At 51.1% G+C, this 23,782-nt stretch overlaps 1 protein-coding gene and 1 long non-coding RNA gene across 3 annotated transcripts in view; both read right to left on the minus strand.

Moving 5' to 3' along the window:
- The window catches only part of garnl3 (GTPase activating Rap/RanGAP domain like 3), a 243,644-nt gene that overhangs the window by 5,087 nt on the left and 214,775 nt on the right, over positions 1 to 23,782 (minus strand). The window contains exons 27-28 of the mRNA XM_052525397.1: positions 21,867 to 22,079; positions 9,176 to 9,296 (exon numbers count right to left, since the gene is read on the minus strand). Of these exons, the coding sequence (XP_052381357.1) occupies positions 9,176 to 9,296; positions 21,867 to 22,079 (334 nt within the window). The remainder of the gene's footprint in view (positions 1 to 9,175; positions 9,297 to 21,866; positions 22,080 to 23,782) is intronic.
- Positions 1,211 to 9,070, minus strand: LOC127931767 (uncharacterized). 2 transcript variants are annotated; one of them, XR_008142858.1, is made up of 4 exons: positions 8,494 to 9,070; positions 8,212 to 8,352; positions 6,801 to 6,847; positions 1,211 to 1,558 (listed from the first exon to the last, which is right to left on the minus strand). It is a non-coding gene; the product is annotated as an uncharacterized LOC127931767 (long non-coding RNA). The 2 variants fall into 2 exon arrangements; XR_008142857.1 differs by having other exon boundaries at positions 8,212 to 9,070.

Raw genomic sequence — 23,782 nt, forward strand, 5'->3', positions numbered from 1 at the left:
GTGAGCCACAGCCGAGGCGTGGCTTAGGACCGTTGTGTACCTGTGCTGTGAGCCACAGCCGAGGCGTGGCTTAGGACCGTTGTGTACCTGTGCTGTGAGCCACAGCCGAGGCGTGGCTTAGGACCGTTGTGTACCTGTGCTGTGAGCCACAGCCGAGGCGTGGCTTAGGACCGTTGTGTACCTGTGCTGTGAGCCACAGCCGAGGCGTGGCTTAGGACCGTTGTGTACCTGTGCTGTGAGCCACAGCCGAGGCGTGGCTGTAGGACCGTTGTGTACCTGTGCTGTGAGCCACAGCCGAGGCGTGGCTTAGGACCGTTGTGTACCTGTGCTGTGAGCCACAGCCGAGGCGTGGCTTAGGACCGTTGTGTACCTGTGCTGTGAGCCACAGCCGAGGCGTGGCTTAGGACCGTTGTGTACCTGTGCTGTGAGCCACAGCCGCTTAGGACGTGGAGCCACAGCCGAGGCGTGGCTAGGACCGTTGTGTACCTGTGCTGTGAGCCACAGCCGAGGCGTGGCCACAGCCGAGGCGTGGCTTAGGACCGTTGTGTACCTGTGCTGTGAGCCACAGCCGAGGCGTGGCTTAGGACCGTTGTGTACCTGTGCTGTGAGCCACAGCCGAGGCGTGGCTTAGGACCGTTGTGTACCTGTGCTGTGAGCCACAGCCGAGGCGTGGCTTAGGACCGTTGTGTACCTGTGCTGTGAGCCACAGCCGAGGCGTGGCTTAGGACCGTTGTGTACCTGTGCTGTGAGCCACAGCCGAGGCGTGGCTTAGGACCGTTGTGTACCTGTGCTGTGAGCCACAGCCGAGGCGTGGCTTAGGACCGTTGTGTACCTGTGCTGTGAGCCACAGCCGAGGCGTGGCTTAGGACCGTTGTGTACCTGTGCTGTGAGCCACAGCCGAGGCGTGGCTTAGGACCGTTGTGTACCTGTGCTGTGAGCCACAGCCGAGGCGTGGCTTAGGACCGTTGTGTACCTGTGCTGTGAGCCACAGCCGAGGCGTGGTGAGCCACAGCCGAGGCGTGGCTAGGACCGTTGTGTACCTGTGCTGTGAGCCACAGCCGAGGCGTGGCTTAGGACCGTTGTGTACCTGTGCTGTGAGCCACAGCCGAGGCGTGGCTTAGGACCGTTGTGTACCTGTGCTGTGAGCCACAGCCGAGGCGTGGCTTAGGACCGTTGTGTACCTGTGCTGTGAGCCACAGCCGAGGCGTGGCTTAGGACCGTTGTGTACCTGTGCTGTGAGCCACAGCCGAGGCGTGGCTTAGGACCGTTGTGTACCTGTGCTGTGAGCCACAGCCGAGGCGTGGCTTAGGACCGTTGTGTACCTGTGCTGTGAGCCAGAGCCGAGGCGTGGCTTAGGACCGTTGTGTACCTGTGCTGTGAGCCACAGCCGAGGCGTGGCTTAGGACCGTTGTGTACCTGTGCTGTGAGCCACAGCCGAGGCGTGGCTTAGGACCGTTTGTGTACCTGTGCTCTGAGCCACAGCCGAGGCGTGGCTTAGGACCGTTGTGTACCTGTGCTGTGAGCCACAGCCGAGGTGTGGCTTAGGACCGTTGTGTACCTGTGCTGTGAGCCACAGCCGAGGCGTGGCTTAGGACCGTTGTGTACCTGTGCTGTGAGCCACAGCCGAGGCGTGGCCTGTGCTGTGAGCCACAGCCGAGGCGTTAGGACCGTTGTGTACCTGTGCTGTGAGCCACAGCCGAGGCGTGGCTTAGGACCGTTGTGTACCTGTGCTGTGAGCCACAGCCGAGGCGTGGCTTAGGACCGTTGTGTACCGTGCTGTGAGCCACCTGTGGACCGTTGTGTGCTGTGAGCCACAGCCGAGGCGTGGCTTAGGACCGTTGTGTACCTGTGCTGTGAGCCACAGCCGAGGCGTGGCTTAGGACCGTTGTGTACCTGTGCTGTGAGCCACAGCCGAGGCGTGGCTTAGGACCGTTGTGTACCTGTGCTGTGAGCCACAGCCGAGGCGTGGCTTAGGACCGTTGTGTACCTGTGCTGTGAGCCACAGCCGAGGCGTGGCTTAGGACCGTTGTGTACCTGTGCTGTGAGCCACAGCCGAGGCGTGGCTTAGGACCGTTGTGTACCTGTGCTGTGAGCCACAGCCGGAGGTGTACGTGAGCCACAGCCGAGGCGTTAGGACCGTTGTGTACCTGTGCTGTGAGCCACAGCCGAGGCGTGGCTTAGGACCGTTGTGTACCTGTGCTGTGAGCCACAGCCGAGGCGTGGCTTAGGACCGTTGTGTACCTGTGCTGTGAGCCACAGCCGAGGCGTGGCTTAGGACCGTTTGTGTACCTGTGCTCTGAGCCACAGCCGAGGCGTGGCTTAGGACCGTTGTGTACCTGTGCTGTGAGCCACAGCCGAGGTGTGGCTTAGGACCGTTGTGTACCTGTGCTGTGAGCCACAGCCGAGGCGTGGCTTAGGACCGTTGTGTACCTGTGCTGTGAGCCACAGCCGAGGCGTGGCTTAGGACCGTTGTGTACCTGTGCTGTGAGCCACAGCCGAGGCGTGGCTTAGGACCGTTGTGTACCTGTGCTGTGAGCCACAGCCGAGGCGTGGCTTAGGACCGTTGTGTACCTGTGCTGTGAGCCACAGCCGAGGCGTGGCTTAGGACCGTTGTGTACCTGTGCTGTGAGCCACAGCCGAGGCGTGGCTTAGGACCGTTGTGTACCTGTGCTGTGAGCCACAGCCGAGGCGTGGGACTTAGGACCGTTGTGTACCTGTGCTGTGAGCCACAGCCGAGGCGTGGCTTAGGACCGTGTACCTGTGTAGCCACAGCCGAGGCGTGTGCTGTGAGCCACAGCCGAGGCGTGGCTTAGGACCGTTGTGTACCTGTGCTGTGAGCCACAGCCGAGGCGTGGGACTTAGGACCGTTGTGTACCTGTGCTGTGAGCCACAGCCGAGGCGTGGCTTAGGACCGTTGTGTACCTGTGCTGTGAGCCACAGCCGAGGCGTGGCTTAGGACCGTTGTGTACCTGTGCTGTGAGCCACAGCCGAGGCGTGGCTTAGGACCGTTGTGTACCTGTGCTGTGAGCCACAGCCGAGGCGTGGCTTAGGACCGTTGTGTACCTGTGCTGTGAGCCACAGCCGAGGCGTGGCTTAGGACCGTTGTGTACCTGTGCTGTGAGCCACAGCCGAGGCGTGGCTTAGGACCGTTGTGTGAGCCACAGCCGAGGCGTGGCTTAGGACCGTTGTGTACCTGAGCCACAGCCGAGGCGTGGCTTAGGACCGTTGTGTACCTGTGCTGTGAGCCACAGCCGAGGCGTGGCTTAGGACCGTTGTGTACCTGTGCTGTGAGCCACAGCCGAGGCGTGGCTTAGGACCGTTGTGTACCTGTGCTGTGAGCCACAGCCGAGGCGTGGCTTAGGACCGTTGTGTACCTGTGCTGTGAGCCACAGCCGAGGCGTGGCTTAGGACCGTTGTGTACCTGTGCTGTGAGCCACAGCCGAGCCACAGCCGCTGTGAGCGTGGCTTAGGACCGTTGTGTACCTGTGCTGTGAGCCACAGCCGAGGCGTGGCTTAGGACCGTTGTGTACCTGTGCTGTGAGCCACAGCCGAGGCGTGGCTTAGGACCGTTGTGTACCTGTGCTGTGAGCCACAGCCGAGGCGTGGCTTAGGACCGTTGTGTACCTGTGCTGTGAGCCACAGCAGGCGTGGCTTAGGACCGTTGTGTACCTGTGCTGTGAGCCACAGCCGAGGCGTGGCTTAGGACCGTTGTGTACCTGTGCTGTGAGCCACAGCCGAGGCGTGGCTTAGGACCGTTGTGTACCTGTGCTGTGAGCCACAGCCGAGGCGTGGCTTAGGACCGTTGTGTACCTGTGCTGTGAGCCACAGCCGAGGCGTGACTTAGGACCGTTGTGTACCTGTGCTGTGAGCCAGAGCCGAGGCGTGGCTTAGGACCGTTGTGTACCTGTGCTGTGAGCCACAGCCGAGGCGTGGCTTAGGACCGTTGTGTACCTGTGCTGTGAGCCACAGCCGTGCTGTGAGCCACAGCGTGGCTTAGGACCGTTGTGTACCTGTGCTCTGAGCCACAGCCGAGGCGTGGCTTAGGACCGTTGTGTACCTGTGCTGTGAGCCACAGCCGAGGCGTGGCTTAGGACCGTTGTGTACCTGTGCTGTGAGCCACAGCCGAGGTGTGGCTTAGGACCGTTGTGTACCTGTGCTGTGAGCCACAGCCGAGGCGTGGCTTAGGACCGTTGTGTACCTGTGCTGTGAGCCACAGCCGAGGCGTGGCTTAGGACCGTTGTGTACGTGTGCTGTGAGCCACAGCCGAGGCGTGGCTTAGGACCGTTGTGTACCTGTGCTGTGAGCCACAGCCGAGGCGTGGCTTAGGACCGTTTGTGTACCTGTGCTCTGAGCCACAGCCGAGGCGTGGCTTAGGACCGTTGTGTACCTGTGCTGTGAGCCACAGCCGAGGTGTGGCTTAGGACCGTTGTGTACCTGTGCTGTGAGCCACAGCCGAGGCGTGGCTTAGGACCGTTGTGTACGTGTGCTGTGAGCCACAGCCGAGGCGTGACTTAGGACGTTGTGTACCTGTGCTGTGAGCCACAGCCGAGGCGTGGCTTAGGACCGTTGTATACCTGTGCTGTGAGCCACAGCCGAGGCGTGGCTTAGGACCGTTGTGTGAGCCACAGCCGAGGCGTGTGGACTGTGAGCCACCAGCCGAGGCGTGGCTTAGGACCGTTGTGTACCTGTGCTGTGAGCCACAGCCGAGGCGTGGCTTAGGACCGTTGTGTACCTGTGCTGTGAGCCACAGCCGAGGTGTGGCTTAGGACCGTTGTGTACCTGTGCTGTGAGCCACAGCCGAGGCGTGGCTTAGGACCGTTGTGTACCTGTGCTGTGAGCCACAGCCGAGGCGTGGCTTAGGACCGTTGTGTACCTGTGCTGTGAGCCACAGCCGAGGCGTGGCTTAGGACCGTTGTGTACCTGTGCTGTGAGCCACAGCCGTGGCTTAGGACCGTTGTGTACCTGTGCTGGAGCCACAGCCGAGGCGTGGCTTAGGACCGTGTGTACCTGTGCTGTGAGCCACAGCCGAGGCGTGGCTTAGGACCGTTGTGTACCTGTGCTGTGAGCCACAGCCGAGGCGTGGCTTAGGACCGTTGTGTACCTGTGCTGTGAGCCACAGCCGAGGACGTGGCTTAGGACCGTTGTGTACCTGTGCTGTGAGCCACAGCCGAGGCGTGGCTTAGGACCGTTGTGTACCTGTGCTGTGAGCCACAGCCGAGGCGTGGCTTAGGACCGTTGTGTACCTGTGCTGTGAGCCACAGCCGAGGCGTGACTTAGGACCGTTGTGTACCTGTGCTGTGAGCCACAGCCGAGGCGTGGCTTAGGACCGTTGTGCCACCTGTGCTGTGAGCCACAGCCGAGGCGTGGCTTAGGACCGTTGTGTACCTGTGCTGTGAGCCACAGCCGAGGCGTGGCTTAGGACCGTTGTGTACCTGTGCTGTGAGCCACAGCCGAGGCGTGGCTTAGGACCGTTGTGTACCTGTGCTGTGAGCCACAGCCGAGGCGTGGCTTAGGACCGTTGTGTACCTGTGCTGTGAGCCACAGCCGAGGCGTGGCTTAGGACCGTTGTGTACCTGTGCTGTGAGCCACAGCCGAGGCGTGGCTTAGGACCGTTGTGTACCTGTGCTGTGAGCCACAGCCGAGGCGTGGCTTAGGACCGTTGTGTACCTGTGCTGTGAGCCACAGCCGAGGCGTGGCTTAGGACCGTTGTGTACCTGTGCTGTGAGCCACAGCCGAGGCGTGGCTTAGGACCGTTGTGCTGTGAGCCTGTGCTGTGAGCCACAGCCGAGGCGTGGCTTAGGACCGTTGTGTACCTGTGCTGTGAGCCACAGCCGAGGTGTGGCTTAGGACCGTTGTGTACCTGTGCTGTGAGCCACAGCCGAGGCGTGGCTTAGGACCGTTGTGTACCTGTGCTGTGAGCCACAGCCGAGGCGTGACTTAGGACCGTTGTGTACCTGTGCTGTGAGCCACAGCCGAGGCGTGGCTTAGGACCGTTGTGTACCTGTGCTGTGAGCCACAGCCGAGGCGTGACTTAGGACCGTTGTGTACCTGTGCTGTGAGCCACAGCCGAGGCGTGGCTTAGGACCGTTGTGTACCTGTGCTGTGAGCCACAGCCGAGGCGTGGCTTAGGACCGTTGTGTACCTGTGCTGTGAGCCACAGCCGAGGCGTGGCTTAGGACCGTTGTGTACCTGTACTGTGAGCCACAGCCGAGGCGTGGCTTAGGACCGTTGTGTACCTGTGCTGTGAGCCACAGCCCAGGCGTGGCTTAAGACCGTTGTGTACCTGTACTGTGAGCCACAGCCGAGGCGTGGCTTAGGACCGTTGTGTACCTGTGCTGTGAGCCACAGCCGAGGCGTGACTTAGGACTGTTGTGTACCTGTGCTGTGAGCCACAGCCGAGGCGTGGCTTAGGACCGTTGTGTACCTGTGCTGTGAGCCACAGCCGAGGCGTGGCTTAGGACCGTTGTGTACCTGTGCTGTGAGCCACAGCCGAGGTGTGGTTTAGGACCGTTGCGTACCTGTGCTGTGAGCCACAGCCGAGGTGTGGCTTAGGACCGTTGTGTACCTGTGCTGTGAGCCACAGCCGAGGTGTGGCTTAGGACCGTTGTGTACCTGTGCTGTGAGCCACAGCCGAGGCGTGGCTTAGGACCGTTGTGTACGTGTGCTGTGAGCCACAGCCGAGGCGTGACTTAGGACCGTTGTGTACCTGTGCTGTGAGCCACAGCCGAGGCGTGGCTTAGGACCGTTGTGTACCTGTGCTGTGAGCCACAGCCGAGGCGTGGCTTAGGACCGTTGTGTACCTGTGCTGTGAGCCACAGCTGAGGCGTGGCTTAGGACCGTTGTGTACCTGTGCTGTGAGCCACAGCCGAGGCGTGGCTTAGGATCGTTGGACCTTAGGACTCGCCACGCTCCTACCAGGTGGCGTGGCGAGAATCTGTCTCCTCACCACGCGCTCTCACCACTGGTGTCCCCCAGGGCTCTGTTCTAGGCCCTCTCCTATTCTCGCTATACACCAAGTCACTTGGCTCTGTCATAACCTCACATGGTCTCTCCTATCATTGCTATGCAGACGACACACAATTAATCTTCTCCTTTCCCCCTTCTGATGACCAGGTGGCGAATCGCATCTCTGCATGTCTGGCAGACATATCAGTGTGGATGACGGATCACCACCTCAAGCTGAACCTCGGCAAGACGGAGCTGCTCTTCCTCCCGGGGAAGGACTGCCCGTTCCATGATCTCGCCATCACGGTTGACAACTCCATTGTGTCCTCCTCCCAGAGCGCTAAGAACCTTGGCGTGATCCTGGACAATACCCTGTCGTTCTCAACTAACATCAAGGCGGTGGCCCGTTCCTGTAGGTTCATGCTCTACAACATCCGCAGAGTACGACCCTGCCTCACACAGGAAGCGGCGCAGGTCCTAATCCAGGCACTTGTCATCTCCCGTCTGGATTACTGCAACTCGCTGTTGGCTGGGCTCCCTGCCTGTGCCATTAAACCCCTACAACTCATCCAGAACGCCGCAGCCCGTCTGGTGTTCAACCTTCCCAAGTTCTCTCACGTCACCCCGCTCCTCCGCTCTCTCCACTGGCTTCCAGTTGAAGCTCGCATCCGCTACAAGACCATGGTGCTTGCCTACGGAGCTGTGAGGGGAACGGCACCTCAGTACCTCCAGGCTCTGATCAGGCCCTACACCCAAACAAGGGCACTGCGTTCATCCACTTCTGGCCTGCTCGCCTCCCTACCACTGAGGAAGTACAGTTCCCGCTCAGCCCATCAAAACTGTTCGCTGCTCTGGCCCCCCAATGGTGGAACAAACTCCCTCACGACGCCAGGACAGCGGAGTCAATCACCACCTTCCGGAGACACCTGAAACCCCACCTCTTTAAGGAATTCCTAGGATAGGAGAAAGTAATCCTTCTCACCCCCCCCCCCCTTAAAAGATTTAGATGCACTATTGTAAAGTGGCTGTTCCACTGGATGTCATAAGGTGAATGCACCAATTTGTAAGTCGCTCTGGATAGGGGCGTCTGCTAAATGACTTAAATGTAATGTAAATGTTGTGTACCTGTACTGTGAGCCACAGCCGAGGCGTGGCTTAGGACCGTTGTGTACCTGTGCTGTGAGCCACAACCGAGGCGTGGCTTAGGACCGTTGTGTACCTGTACTGTGAGCCACAGCCGAGGCGTGGCTTAGGACCGTTGTGTACGTGTGCTGTGAGCCACAGCCGAGGCGTGGCTTAGGACCGTTGTGTACCTGTGCTGTGAGCCACAGCCGAGGTGTGGCTTAGGACCGTTGCGTACCTGTGCTGTGAGCCACAGCCGAGGTGTGGCTTAGGACCGTTGTGTACCTGTGCTGTGAGCCACAGCCGAGGCGTGGCTTAGGACCGTTGTGTACGTGTGCTGTGAGCCACAGCCGAGGCGTGACTTCGGACCGTTGTGTACCTGTGCTGTGAGCCACAGCCGAGGCGTGGCTTAGGACCGTTGTGTACCTGTACTGTGAGCCACAGCCGAGGCGTGGCTTAGGACTGTTTGACTCTGTCATCTACGAATTGCTTCTCCTACATAGGTCTGCAAAAGAAAGGTCTCAGACATGCTCTGTATACACAGGCATCCGAGTTCTCTATATGTATGATGTCAGATCTTTTCGGCAACTGAGGGCCTAGTTCCAATAGTCATGGTTCGCCACTGCATGGGGCGTGGGGAGGCAAGTAGCCTAGTGGTTAGAGCATTGGACTAGTAACGGAAATGGTTGCAAGATCTAATCCTCGAGCTGACAAGGTAAACATCTGCCGTTCTGCCCCTGAACAAGGCAGTTAACCCACTGTTCCTTGGCTGTCATTGAAAATAACAATTTGTTCTTAACTGACTTGACTAGTTAAATAAAATAAAAATACATTTAAAGTACCCGCATGAGACTTCAAGCCAAATATTCCATTCACAAAAATGAGAAACTTCTAGGTACGTGTGCTTTTCTCACGTTAGCAAATGATCAGCCAAGCCGCGCTTCTTAACACCCGTCCCCTTAACCCGGAAGCCAGCTGCATCAATGTGTCGGAGGAAACACCATTCAACTGACGACCGACGTCAGCCTGCAGTCCCTCCAAATGTATGACTTCTAATCACTGCTGCTGTCTAGGTTTTGAGTTGTTGAAGATGATATGGGTCCTTCACCTGTCGCTGCTGGTGGAGGTCAATGTTCGTGCCTTTATCTCTTCCTCAGTGTTCTTCTTGCTCATCTTCCTCTGTTTGCCCGTGCTGCTGTCGGTCTTACTGCTCGGCTCCTCGGTCAAGCCTGGGAAGAACACACAGAATAAGATCATTCAGTAGGGGAATGTCATGCCCACTCAGTAAGAACCGACCTCAACACAACCGCTCAATTAACCACTTAGAAAGGAGGAGCACAAATAGCATTACAATCGCTGGTGGTGCTTAGAATGGTTCTAGTGGGTTACAGTAGATTAGTATGCTGGGATGGTTCTAGTGGGTTGCAGCAGGTTAGTGTGCTGGGATGGTTCTAGTGGGTTACAGTAGATTAGTATGCTGGGATGGTTCTAGTGGGTTAGATAGGTTAGTGTGCTGGGATGGTTCTAGTGGGTTACAGTAGATTAGTATGCTGGGATGGTTCTAGTGGGTTACAGTAGATTAGTATGCTGGGATGGTTCTAGTGGGTTACAGTAGATTAGTATGCTGGGATGGTTCTAGTGGGTTACAGTAGATTAGTATGCTGGGATGGTTCTAGTGGGTTGCAGCAGGTTAGTGTGCTGGGATGGTTCTAGTGGGTTACAGTAGATTAGTATGCTGGGATGGTTCTAGTGGGTTAGATAGGTTAGTGTGCTGGGATGGTTCTAGTGGGTTACAGTAGATTAGTATGCTGGGATGGTTCTAGTGGGTTACAGTAGATTAGTATGCTGGGATGGTTCTAGTGGGTTACAGTAGATTAGTATGCTGGGATGGTTCTAGTGGGTTACAGTAGATTAGTATGCTGGGATGGTTCTAGTGGGTTACAGTAGATTAGTATGCTGGGATGGTTCTAGTGGGTTACAGTAGATTAGTATGCTGGGATGGTTCTAGTGGGTTACAGTAGATTAGTGTGCTGGGATGGTTCTAGTGGGTTACAGTAGATTAGTATGCTGGGATGGTTCTAGTAGGTTACAGTAGATTAGTATGCTGGGATGGTTCTCGTGGGTTAGATAGGTTAGTGTGTTGGGATGGTTCTAGTGGGTTAGATAGATTAGTATGCTGGGATGGTTCTAGTGGGTTAGATAGGTTAGTGTGCTGGGATGGTTCTAGTGGGTTAGATAGATTAGTATGCTGGGATGGTTCTAGTGGGTTAGATAGATTAGTATGCTGGGATGGTTCTAGTGGGTTAGATAGATTAGTATGCTGGGATGGTTCTAGTGGGTTAGATAGGTTAGTATGCTGGAATGGTTCTAGTGGGTTAGATAGATTAGTATGCTGGGATGGTTCTAGTGGGTTACAGTAGATTAGTATGCTGGGATGGTTCTAGTGGGTTAGATAGATTAGTATTCTGGGATGGTTCTAGTGGGTTAGATAGGTTAGTATGCTGGGATGGTTCTAGTGGGTTAGATAGATTAGTATGCTGGGATGGTTCTAGTGGGTTACAGTAGATTAGTATGCTGGGATGGTTCTAGTAGGTTACAGTAGATTAGTATGCTGGGATGGTTCTCGTGGGTTAGATAGGTTAGTGTGTTGGGATGGTTCTAGTGGGTTAGATAGATTAGTATGCTGGGATGGTTCTAGTGGGTTAGATAGGTTAGTATGCTGGGATGGTTCTAGTGGGTTAGATAGATTAGTATGCTGGGATGGTTCTAGTGGGTTACAGTAGATTAGTATGCTGGGATGGTTCTAGTGGGTTACAGTAGATTAGTGTGCTGGGATGGTTCTAGTGGGTTACAGTAGATTAGTATGCTGGGATGGTTCTAGTAGGTTACAGTAGATTAGTATGCTGGGATGGTTCTCGTGGGTTAGATAGGTTAGTGTGTTGGGATGGTTCTAGTGGGTTAGATAGATTAGTATGCTGGGATGGTTCTAGTGGGTTAGATAGGTTAGTGTGCTGGGATGGTTCTAGTGGGTTAGATAGATTAGTATGCTGGGATGGTTCTAGTGGGTTAGATAGATTAGTATGCTGGGATGGTTCTAGTGGGTTAGATAGATTAGTATGCTGGGATGGTTCTAGTGGGTTAGATAGATTAGTATGCTGGGATGGTTCTCGTGGGTTAGATAGGTTAGTATGCTGGGATGGTTCTAGTGGGTTAGATAGGTTAGTATGCTGGGATGGTTCTAGTGGGTTAGATAGATTAGTATGCTGGGATGGTTCTAGTGGGTCAGATAGATTAGTATGCTGGGATGGTTCTAGTGGGTTAGATAGATTAGTATGCTGGGATGGTTCTAGTGGGTTAGATAGGTTAGTATGCTGGGATGGTTCTAGTGGGTTAGATAGGTTAGTATGCTGGGATGGTTCTAGTGGGTTAGTTAGGTTAGTATGCTGGGATGGTTCTAGTGGGTTAGATAGATTAGTATGCTGGGATGGTTCTAGTGGGTTAGATAGATTAGTATGCTGGGATGGTTCTAGTGGGTTAGATAGGTTAGTATGCTGGGATGGTTCTAGTGGGTTAGATAGATTAGTATGCTGGGATGGTTCTAGTGGGTTAGATAGGTTAGTATGCTGGGATGGTTCTAGTGGGTTAGATAGATTAGTATGCTGGGATGGTTCTAGTGGGTTAGATAGATTAGTATGCTGGGATGGTTCTAGTGGGTTAGATAGATTAGTATGCTGGGATGGTTCTAGTGGGTTAGATAGATTAGTATGCTGGGATGGTTCTAGTGGGTTAGATAGGTTAGTATGCTGGGATGGTTCTAGTGGGTTAGATAGGTTAGTATGCTGGGATGGTTCTAGTGGGTTAGATAGATTAGTATGCTGGGATGGTTCTAGTGGGTTAGATAGGTTAGTATGCTGGGATGGTTCTAGTGGGTTAGATAGGTTAGTATGCTGGGATGGTTCTAGTGGGTTAGATAGATTAGTATGCTGGGATGGTTCTACTGGGTTAGATAGGTTAGTATGCTGGGATGGTTCTAGTGGGTTAGATAGGTTAGTATGCTGGGATGGTTCTAGTGGGTTAGATAGATTAGTATGCTGGGATGGTTCTACTGGGTTAGATAGGTTAGTATGCTGGGATGGTTCTAGTGGGTTAGATAGGTTAGTATGCTGGGATGGTTCTAGTGGGTTAGATAGATTAGTATGCTGGGATGGTTCTAGTGGGTTAGATAGGTTAGTATGCTGGGATGGTTCTAGTGGGTTAGATAGGTTAGTATGCTGGGATGGTTCTAGTGGGTTAGATAGATTAGTATGCTGGGATGGTTCTAGTGGGTTAGATAGGTTAGTGTGATTGCAACACAAGGGTTGACGGTTTCATTCCCTCATGGGAAACATATAGTAGATATACTGTATGTGTCGCTGTCACCTGTAGGTGCTTGTAGATGGAAACATAAGCTGTGTTATACAGTTTTTCCAATTGCTAACACACTAAAATGACATGCACAGCACAGTTATTTAAACTGACACACAGAGAGCAAAACCTCTTCTCAAGTCTCCAAAAGTCTAAACACATTTTCTGCTTTACACACATTTTGCAATTCAAAATGGCACTTTTTAAATGCACTCAACACGGTTCTCTTCATAAGACACAACAATCTGACATAAAGTCACATGTTTGCCATTTCAAAACACTGCCATTCAAAATGACACTACATGAGCTAATTGGTCAATACATGTGCCACCTGGCCAAACACCTCAATGGTTAATTGTTACCACTTCAATCAGGAAGTAAGCACTATGAAAAGACCACAAAACCTTTTGTTTTACAACAACAATGGAAGCTGTTGCAAAGAGAGGAAGAGGAAGAGGGAGGGTGAGAATGAGAGGGGGAGGAAGAGTGAGAGGTAGGGGTAGAGCTGGTAGAGGAGTTCATGGCCAAAGAAGACAACAACTTTCAAATGAAATCAGAGCAACCTTAGTTGATCATGTCTTCAACCATGGGCTGACAATGTGAGAGGCTGGACAGAGAGTGAAATCAGAGCAACCTTAGTTGATCATGTCATCAACCATGGGCTGACAATGTGAGAGGCTGGACAGAGAGTGCAGACCAACTTGAGCCGTTTTACTGTCGCCTGTGTCATCCGGACATTTAGACTGGAGTACAGGTATGTAACCAACATTTCTTTCACACTATGTAGTACAACCCCATGTCATAGTGTATCAGTTGGGTGGCACCTGTTTACTTCATGAATGGCTGATGTCATACACTAACTGCACAAATGTCCTGTAGATTTTACTCTACTGTGGGGGAAATATCTTTAGGCTGCATTGTCCAGCCCTATATTTTAGTTTTTTAGTTTTTCTAAAGGGCTGAGAGACGCAACCATGGTGGAGGAAGGGGCCACATGTTCACCGGGGTACAGGAAGCTAACATTGTAAACTTGGCTTTGGAAAATAATGAAATCAGATTACGAGAAATTCAAAGCCACATCATCCAAGACAACACCATATTCAACAACATTCAACGAGTCAGTTTGTCCACATTGGCTCGCATTCTCACGCGAAACCAGATCAGAATGAAACAACTTTATAAGGTGCCATTTGAGAGAAACTCTCAAAGAAACAAAGAGGTCAGACGAGCGTATGTGGATGTAAGTACAATATTGACTGCAGTACACTACACACAACAATGTTTCCCAGCGTACTGGATAACACCATATTGACTGCAGTACACTACACGCAACAATGTTTCCCAGCGTACTGGATAACACCATATTGACTGCAGTACACTACACACAACATTGTTTCCCAGCGTACTGGACTAACACCATGTTTCCCAGCGTTGACACCATATTGACTGCAGTACACTACACGCAACAATGTTTCCCAGCGTACTGGATAACACCATATTGACTGCAGTACACTACACACAACAATGTTTCCCAGCGTACTGGATAACACCATATTGACTGCAGTACACTACACGCAACAATGTTTCCCAGCGTACTGGATAACACCATATTGACTGCAGTACACTACACGCAACAATGTTTCACCAGCGTACTGGATAACACCATATTGACTGCAGTACACTACACGCAACAATGTTTCCCAGCGTACTGGATAACACCATATTGACTGCAGTACACTACACGCAACAATGTTTCCCAGCGTACTGGATAACATCATATTGACTGCAGTACACTACACGCAACATTGTTTCCCAGCGTACTGGATAACACCATATTGACTGCAGTACACTAGCGTACTGGGTAACACCATATTGACAACAATGTTTCCCAGCGTACTGGATAACACCATATTGACTGCAGTACACTACACGCAACAATGTTTCCCAGTGTACTGGGTAACACCATATTGACTGCAGTACACTACACGCAACATTGTTTCCCAGCGTACTGGATAACACCATATTGACTGCAGTACACTACACGCAACATTGTTTCCCAGTGTACTGGATAACACCATATTGACTGCAGTACACTACACGCAACATTGTTTCCCAGCGTACTGGATAACACCATATTGACTGCAGTACACTACACGCAACAATGTTTCCCAGCGTACTGGATAACACCATATTGACTGCAGTACACTACACAGTGTACTGGATAACACCATATTGACTGCAGTACACTACACGCAACATTGTTTCCCAGTGTACTGGGTAACACCATATTGACTGCAGTAAGTGTACTGGGTAACACCATATTGACTGCACCAACAGTACACTACACGCAACAATGTTTCCCAGTGTACTGGGTAACACCATATTGACTGCAGTACACTACACGCAACAATGTTGGATAACACCATATTGATAACACCATATTGACTGCAGTACACTACACGCAACATTGTTTCCCAGTGTACTGGATAACACCATATTGACTGCAGTACACTACACTGGATAACACCATACAATGTTTCCCAGCGTACTGGATAACACCATATTGACTGCAGTACACTACACGCAACAATGTTTCCCAGCGTACTGGATAACACCATATTGACTGCAGTACACTAACATTGTTTCCCAGCTGAAACACAATGTTTCCCAGCGTACTGGATAACACCATATTGACTGCAGTACACTACACGCAACATTGTTTCCCAGTGTACTGGATAACACCATATTGACTGCAGTACACTACATGCAACAATGTTTCCCAGCGTACTGGATAACACCATATTGACTGCAGTACACTACACGCAACAATGTTTCCCAGCGTACTGGATAACACCATATTGACTGCAGTACACTACACGCAACAATGTTTCCCAGCGTACTGGATAACACCATATTGACTGCAGTACACTACACACAACAATGTTTCCCAGCCAGTACATTGTTTCCCAGTGTACTGGGTAACACCATGGATAACACCATATTGACTGCAGTACACTACACGCAACAATGTTTCCCAGTGTACTGGATAACACCATATTGACTGCAGTACACTACACGCAACAATGTTTCCCAGCACCATATTGTGTTTCCCACTGGGTAACACCATATTGACTGCAGTACACTACACGCAACAATGTTTCCCAGCGTACTGGATAACACCATATTGACTGCAGTACACAACATGCAACATTGTTTCCCAGTGTACTGGATAACACCATATTGACTGCTTTTGTTCTTTGTTTTCAGGGAGTACTGGAAATGGATGCTCATGCAATCCCACATGAGTTCATCTTTATAGATGAGGCTGGGTTCAACCTAGCAGAGACCAGAAGAAGTGGGAGAAACGTCATTGGCCACAGAGCCATTATAGATGTTCATGACCAACGTGGTGGGAACATCACAATGTGCGCTGCCATCTCCAATACGCATGGTGTCCTCCACCGTCATGCCAACCTTGGACCATACAACACAGCCCATATTCTCACATTTCTGGACAGACTCCACAACATGCTCATACCACCAGAGGGTATGAATGATGCAGACCATCAAAGAACCCGGTACGTTGTAGTATGGGACAACGTGAGCTTTCATCGTGCAGCTCCAGTCCAAAACTGGTTTGCTGACCACCCACCATTTCTCGTGCAATACCTCCCACCATACTCACCAGTTCTGAACCCCATAGAAAAGTTATTTTCGGCACGGTGGTGGAAGGTATACGACCGGCAGCCCTTTGTGCGCAGGCCTCTTGTGCAGGTTATGAAAGAGGCATGTGATGAGATTGATGTGGGTGCGATTCAGGGATGGATAAGGCACTCAAGGCACTTCTTCCCTCGATGTCTGGCAAGGGAAGATATTGCCTGTTATGTGGACGAGGCGTTGTGGCCAGACCCAGCTGTGCGGCAAGATGCTGCCTAATTATTATTTTTTTTCTATATACAGTATTTTTACTGCACATTTCTTTCTGCAATTTTCTTTTTCAGTTTACTGTTTTTTTGTGAGCATATTTTTGTTCAGTCCAATGTAAATATATCTGCTGTGCATATGTTGCACTGACTTGTTTGGTGAAAAATAAAATGTTTCAACAGCATGTGTGTGTATCTGCAAATATTTCTGTGCATCTGAAGAATTTTCTACAATTTGAACTAAGCACACTAAAGATGAGTGCTTTTCATTATGCCCATCAGTGTGTAGTTGGTTAGACAATCTGGTAATATGAATTAAGTGTGTGCCGTTTTGTGCAAATGTTTGATTTTGATAATGCATTCTGTAGTTTTGATTGCAGTGCTTCATTTTGCAGGATATATGAGGTATTTTGCAGTTTGGGTGTGTGGTTTTGTGAATTGTGTTAAGTATTTTGATAAAACCAGCCTAGTTTTAGCAATTGGGAAAAACTGTAATACTCATACCAACCGCACTAACCATACAATTTATGATGTGAATTGAGTATATAGTATGCTTATTGGTCATAGTATGGATATAGTTAGCATGCCAAAAGTTCCCCGGTTGTCATACTAAATTCACCAAAATATGAAGTATACACTCAGAGGACACCATTTCTGTACTTTAGGGCCCATAATGCAATTCTTCAGGAAATGGGCGTGACTTCACAACGTTTCCAGATTTGAAGAAAATGGCGGAAATATGCAGCTGAAGTACAGCAAGAGTGGATACAAATTCATTGCTTTAACTAATTATGACAAATGTTAAGAAAATGTTGAGCAATGTAATAAAGTAATGACTTTTTTCAAATAAGACAATTTGTTAGCTACGCTGTCCTTACGAACCACATAGCGTATCATTACAGCAGTGTGTACCAGTATGTTGTTAGCTAGCTACCTAAAGCTAGTTGGCTACTTATACATCAAACTTGGCATATCCAAGATGGCGTAGCAGTGCAGACGTGTTTGTCGTTGTCCCATGTAATTGGTATTTTTTTTGTATATATTTCAATCTCTTTTTCCATTTTAAAATGAAATATACCTTCCGACAACCCGTCTCACCCAATGTGATACGGATCCGCTATTTTTAGACCTCCATCAGAAGCTAGCCATCAGATGCTAACCAGCTAATTAGCTACTAGCTATTTAGTCATTGCTAGCCACTGCTAGCGGCATTTACCTCTAGCTCAGACACCAGCCGCTTTTACCCTGGATAATACCCGCCAGTCTGCACAACGCCGGTCTGCACAGCGCGATATCAACCCTGAGCATATCAGTACTGCTTTTCTTCACCATTACTCCAGATTACTCCATTACTGGACCATTATTCCAGATCCTCGCAGCTATTGGCTAGCGGCAGGGTAGCCTAGTGGTTAGAGCGTTGGACTAGTAACCGGAAGGTTGCAAGTTCAAACCCCCGAGCTGACAAGTTACAAATCTGTCGTTCTGCCCCTGAACAGGCAGTCAACCCACTGTTCCTAGGCCGTCATTGTAAATAAGAATTTGTTCTTAACTGACTTGCCTTGTAAAATAAAGGTTAAAATTAAATTTAAAAAATCTAGCTGCTACCGAGAAGCCCAGCCCCAAAGCTAGCCTTTGAACCAGACCCATCTCCCGGCCTGCTCAGTGGCTATGATCACTCGGCTACACAACTGATGCCTCCCGAACTCTTCATTAACACGACTAGAAGCCACTACATCGCCAGATTCCCGTAAGCTCTGGACCTTTGCATCGGATCATAGCAACTAGTTAGCTGCTACCGAGTAGCTAGCACCAGTTAGCCTTGAGCCAGGCGCATCTCCTGGCTAGCAAACTATATTACTCCAGCTACATTACCTCTTTTGCCAATTGGCCTAGACCCTTTGTCGACATGGAGCCCCGCAGATCCACGATTGGTCTGATGACATAATTCCATCTAATGTGCCCTCAACCAGTCAATGAAGATGCTTCTGCTAGCCCCGGCCTGCTAACTTATGAACGCCGTGTCTCCCACTTGCTAGCGTGGTAACGACTTCCCTGTTTCATCTATAGCTGTTCACTGGACCCTATGATCAAATGGCTACATAGCTCATGCCTGCTGGACTGTTCATCAATCACGGTACTCCATTTAGTTTGTTTTGTTTATCTGTCGGCCCCAGCCTCATATTCAGGCCATGTGTGTAGTTAACTGACCCTCTCTGCCCATTCATCGCCATTTTACCTGTTGTTGTTGTCTTAGCTGATTAGCTGTTGCTGTCTTACCCGTTGTCTTAGCTAGCTGTTCCAATCAACACTTGCGATTGCTTTATGCCCCACTTTATGTCTCTCTCTAATGTCAATATGCCTTGTATACTGTTGTTTAGGGTAGTTATCATTGTTTTATTTTACTGCGGAGCCACTAGCCTTACTCAACACGCACAGATACCTCTTTTGTCCCACCTCCCACACATGGGGTGACCTCACCTAGCATAACTAGTATCTCCAGAGATGCAACCTCTCTTACTCAAATGCCTAGTTTTACCTCCATAGTACATTATGCCCTGAATCTATTCTACCACGCCCATTCTCTGTCAGGCCCCAACCCAGGCCCTGTGTGTACCTAGGCGCTCTCATTTGTTGACTTCTGTAACCGTAAATGCCTTGATTTCATGCATGTTTACATGAGAAGTTTCCTCCCTGGAGCTGGTACAGGACTACCGGACTGGGGAGATGCACTGGAGGCCTGGTGCATGGAGCCGGCACAGGTGGCACCGGACTGGTGACATGCACTTCAGGGAGAGTACGAGGAACCGGCACAGGACGTACCGGACTGAAACCAAAAGGGGGAGTTAGGGGGGGGGGTGACTAGTGTTGGTGGTGGCTCCGGTGCGGGTCGTAGCCTCCCCAGACCATGGCGCTGGGCTGAACGCTGTGCCTGGACTGGGCACTGGCGCAGAGGAGGGCTCCGGCCCTGGAGCTGGGTTGGACGCCGTGCCTGGACTGGGCACCGGCGCATAGGAAGGCTCCGCCTTGGAGCGGGACTGGACACCACGCCTGGACTGGGCATCGGCGCAGAGGAAAGCTCCGGCCTTGGAGCGTGCCTGGACTGGGCATCGGCGCAGAGGAAGGCTCCTGCCCAAGGCTCCGGCTTTGGAGTGGGACTGGGGAGGCGCACTGGAGGCCTGGTGCGTGGAGCCGGCACAGGTAGCAAAGGACTGGTGACACACACTTCAAGGGCGAGTGCGGGGAGCTGGCACAGGACGTACCGGACTGGGGAGGCGCACTGGAGGCCTGGTGCGTGGAGCCGGCACAGGTAGCACCGGACTGGTACCATGCACTTCAGGGAGAGTGCGAGGAACAGGACGTACCGGATTGAAACCAAAAGGAGGGGTTAGGGGGGGTGACTAATGTTGGTGGTGGCTCCGGTGCGGGTCGTAGCCCCCCCCAGACCCCGGATCCGACCATGGCGCCGGACTGAACGCTGTGCCTAGACTGGGCACAAAATATTAATTTTACAACATCTGCTGCCTCAGTTTGTATGATGGCAATTTGCATATACTCCAGAATGTTATGAAGAGTGATCAGATGAATTGCAATTAATTGCAAAGTCCCTCTTTGCCATGCAAATGAACTGAATCCCAAAACAAGATTTCCACTGCATTTAAACCCTGCCACAAAAGGACCAGATGGCATCATGTCAGTGATTCTCTCGTTAACACAGGTGTGAGTGTTCACGAGGACAAGGCTGGAGATCACTCTGTCATGCTGATTGAGTTCGAATAACAGACTGGAAGCTTCAAAAGGAGGGTGGTGCTTGGAATCATTGTTCTGTCAACCATGATTCCCTGCAAGGAAACACAGGGCCGTCATCATCGCTTAGCACAAAAAGGGCTTCACAGGCAAGGATATTGCTGCCAGTAAGATTGCACCCAAATCAACCATTTATCGGATCATCAAGAACTTCAAGGAGAGCGGTTCAATTGTTGTGAAGAAGGCTTCAGGGCGCCCAAGAAAGTCCAGCAAGCGCCAGGACCGTCTCCTAAAGTTGATTCAGCTGCGGGATCGGGACACCACCAGTACAGAGCTTGCTCAGGAATGGCAGCAGGCAGGTGTGAGTGCATCTGCACGCACATTGAGGCAAAGACTTTTGGAGGATGGCCTGGTGTCAAGGAGGGCAGCAAAGAAGCCACTTCTCTCCAAGAAAAACGTCAGGGACAGACTGATATTGTGCAAAAGGTACATGGATTGCACTGCTGAGTACTGGGGTAAAGTAATTTTCTCTGATGAATCCCCTTCCGGAAAAAGCTTGTCCGGAGAAGACAAGGTGAGTGCTACCATCAGTCCTGTGTCATGCCAACAGTAAAGCATCACTCATGTGTAGGGTTCCTTCTCAGCCAAGGGAGTGGGCTCACTCACAATTTTGTCTAAGAACACAGCCATGAATAAAGAATGGTACCAACACATCCTCCAAGAGCAATTTCTCCCAAACATCACGGAACAGTTTGGTGACGAACAATGCCTTGTCCAGCATGATGGAGCACCTTGCCATAAGGCAAAAGGGATAACTAAGTGGCTCGGGGAACAAAACATTGATATTTTGGGTCCATGGCCAGGAAACTCCCCAGACCTTAATCCCATTGAGAAATTGTGGTCAATCCTAGTCTATTGTAAAGTGGCTGTTCCACTGGATATCATAAGGTGTATGCACCAATTTGTAAGTCGCTCTGGATAAGAGCGTCTGCTAAATGACTTAAATGTAAATGTAAATGTAATCCTCAAGAGGCGGGTGGACAAACAAAAACCCACAAATTCTGATAAACTCCAAGCACTGATTATGAAAGAATGGGCTGCCATCAGTCAGGATGTGGCCCACAAGTTAATTGACTGCATGCCAGGGCAGATTGCAGAGGTCTTGAAAAAGAAGGATCAACACTGCAAATATGGACTCTTTGCATCAACTTCATGTAATTGTCAATAAAAGTATTTGACACTTATGAAATGTAATTATACTTCAGTATTCCATAGTAACATCTGACAAAAATATCTAGACATTGAAGCAGCCAACTTTGTGAAAATTAATATTTGTGCCATTCTCAAAACTTTTGGCCACGACTGTATGTTAGTGGAAGTATAGTATTAAGTATACAGTATGTTAGTATGGGTAGTCAAACACAGCTATAACCTACAAGCTAAATTACTCTATGGTGGCTGTGATGGGAAAGAGGGGGTGACAAGAAATAATTAAAACAAATTATATTATAACTTTCTGAATTGTGTGTGTGTGTGTGTGTGTGTGTGTGTGTGTGTGTGTGTGTGTGTGTGTGTGTGTGTGTGTGTGTGTGTGTGTGTGTGTTCGTGTAGTCAGGGGTGTGTGTGTGTGTGTGTGTGTGTGTGTGTGTGTGTCTGCATCTATGTGTGTGTGTGTGTGTGTGTAGGCAGGGGTGTGTGTGTACAGTCCAGTCTTGGTGCCTCACTCACCCAGAAGCTCCTTACGGGTGCGACTGGCGATTTCTTTGATCTCCATGCGGGACAGAGACAGGGTGTGTGAGGACCCCTGCATGAGGGCCCCCGCGGGGGCTGTCAGGCCCGTCACCACCTTGTTGACCAGCGGGGACTTGAGGGGCCTCTCGATGCTGCGGCCCACTAGGTTACTCAGTGGGATCTTGAAGATATGCTTACACTGTGTCTCACCTGGAGGGTGAAGGAGAGATACAGAGAGAGTGGGGATGGATGGTGAAGGAGAGATACAGAGAGTGGGGATGGATGGAGGAGGAGAGATACAGAGAGAGTGGGGATGGATGGAGAAGGAGAGATACAGAGAGTGGGGATGGATGGAGAAGGAGAGATACAGAGAGAGTGGGGATGGATGGAGAAGGAGAGATACAGAGAGTGGGGATGGATGGAGAAGGAGAGATACAGAGAGAGTGGGGATGGATGGAGAAGGAGAGATACAGAGAGTGGGGATGGATGGAGAAGGAGAGATACAGAGAGTGGGGATGGATGGAGAAGGAGAGATACAGAGAGTGGGGATGGATGGAGAAGGAGAGATACAGAGAGAGTGGGGATGGATGGAGAAGGAGAGATACAGAGAGTGGGGATGGATGGAGAAGGAGAGATACAGAGAGTGGGGATGGATGGAGAAGGAGAGATACAGAGAGTGGGGATGGATGGAGAAGGAGAGATACAGAGAGAGTGGGGATGGATGGAGAAGGAGAGATACAGAGAGTGGGGATGGATGGAGAAGGAGAGATACAGAGAGAGTGGGGATGGATGGGGAAGGAGAGATACAGAGAGAGGGGATGGATGGAGAAGGAGAGATACAGAGAGAGTGGGGATGGATGGAGAAGGAGAGATATGGAGAAGGAGAGATACAGAGAGTGGGGATGGATGGAGAAGGAGAGATACAGAGAGAGTGGGGATGGAGATGGAGAAGGAGAGATACAGAGAGAGGATGGATGGGGATAGATGGAGAAGGGAGAAGGAGTGATCCAGAGAGAGTGGGGATGGATGGAGGAGGAGAGATACAGAGAGAGTGGGGATGGATGGAGAAGGAGAGATACAGAGAGAGTGGGGATAGATGGAGAAGGAGAGATACAGAGAGAGTGGGGATAGATGGAGAAGGAGTGATCCAGAGAGAGTGGGGATGGATGGAGAAGGAGAGATACAGAGAGAGTGGGGATGGATGGAGAAGGAGAGATACAGAGAGAGTGGGGATAGATGGAGAAGGAGTGATCCAGAGAGAGTGGGGATGGATGGAGGAGGAGAGATACAGAGAGAGTGGGGATGGATGGAGAAGGAGAGATACAGAGAGAGTGGGGATGGATGGAGAAGGAGAGATACAGAGAGTGGGGATGGATGGAGGAGGAGAGATACAGAGAGAGTGGGGATAGATGGAGAAGGAGAGATACAGAGAGAGTGGGGATAGATGGAGAAGGAGTGATCCAGAGAGAGTGGGGATGGATGGAGAAGGAGAGATACAGAGAGTGGGGATGGATGGAGAAGGAGAGATACAGAGAGAGTGGGGATAGATGGAGAAGGAGTGATCCAGAGAGAGTGGGGATGGATGGAGGAGGAGAGATACAGAGAGAGTGGGGATGGATGGAGAAGGAGAGATACAGAGAGAGTGGGGATGGATGGAGAAGGAGAGATACAGAGAGTGGGGATGGATGGAGGAGGAGAGATACAGAGAGTGGGGATGGATGGAGAAGGAGAGATACAGAGAGAGTGGGGATGGATGGAGAAGGAGAGATACAGAGAGTGGGGATGGATGGAGAAGGAGAGATACAGAGAGAGTGGGGATGGATGGAGAAGGAGAGATACAGAGAGTGGGGATGGATGGAGAAGGAGAGATACAGAGAGAGTGGGGATGGATGGAGAAGGAGAGATACAGAGAG

This window comes from Oncorhynchus keta, chromosome 9, assembly GCF_023373465.1.
Source record: "Oncorhynchus keta strain PuntledgeMale-10-30-2019 chromosome 9, Oket_V2, whole genome shotgun sequence".
Classification (NCBI taxonomy): Eukaryota; Metazoa; Chordata; class Actinopteri; order Salmoniformes; family Salmonidae; genus Oncorhynchus; species Oncorhynchus keta.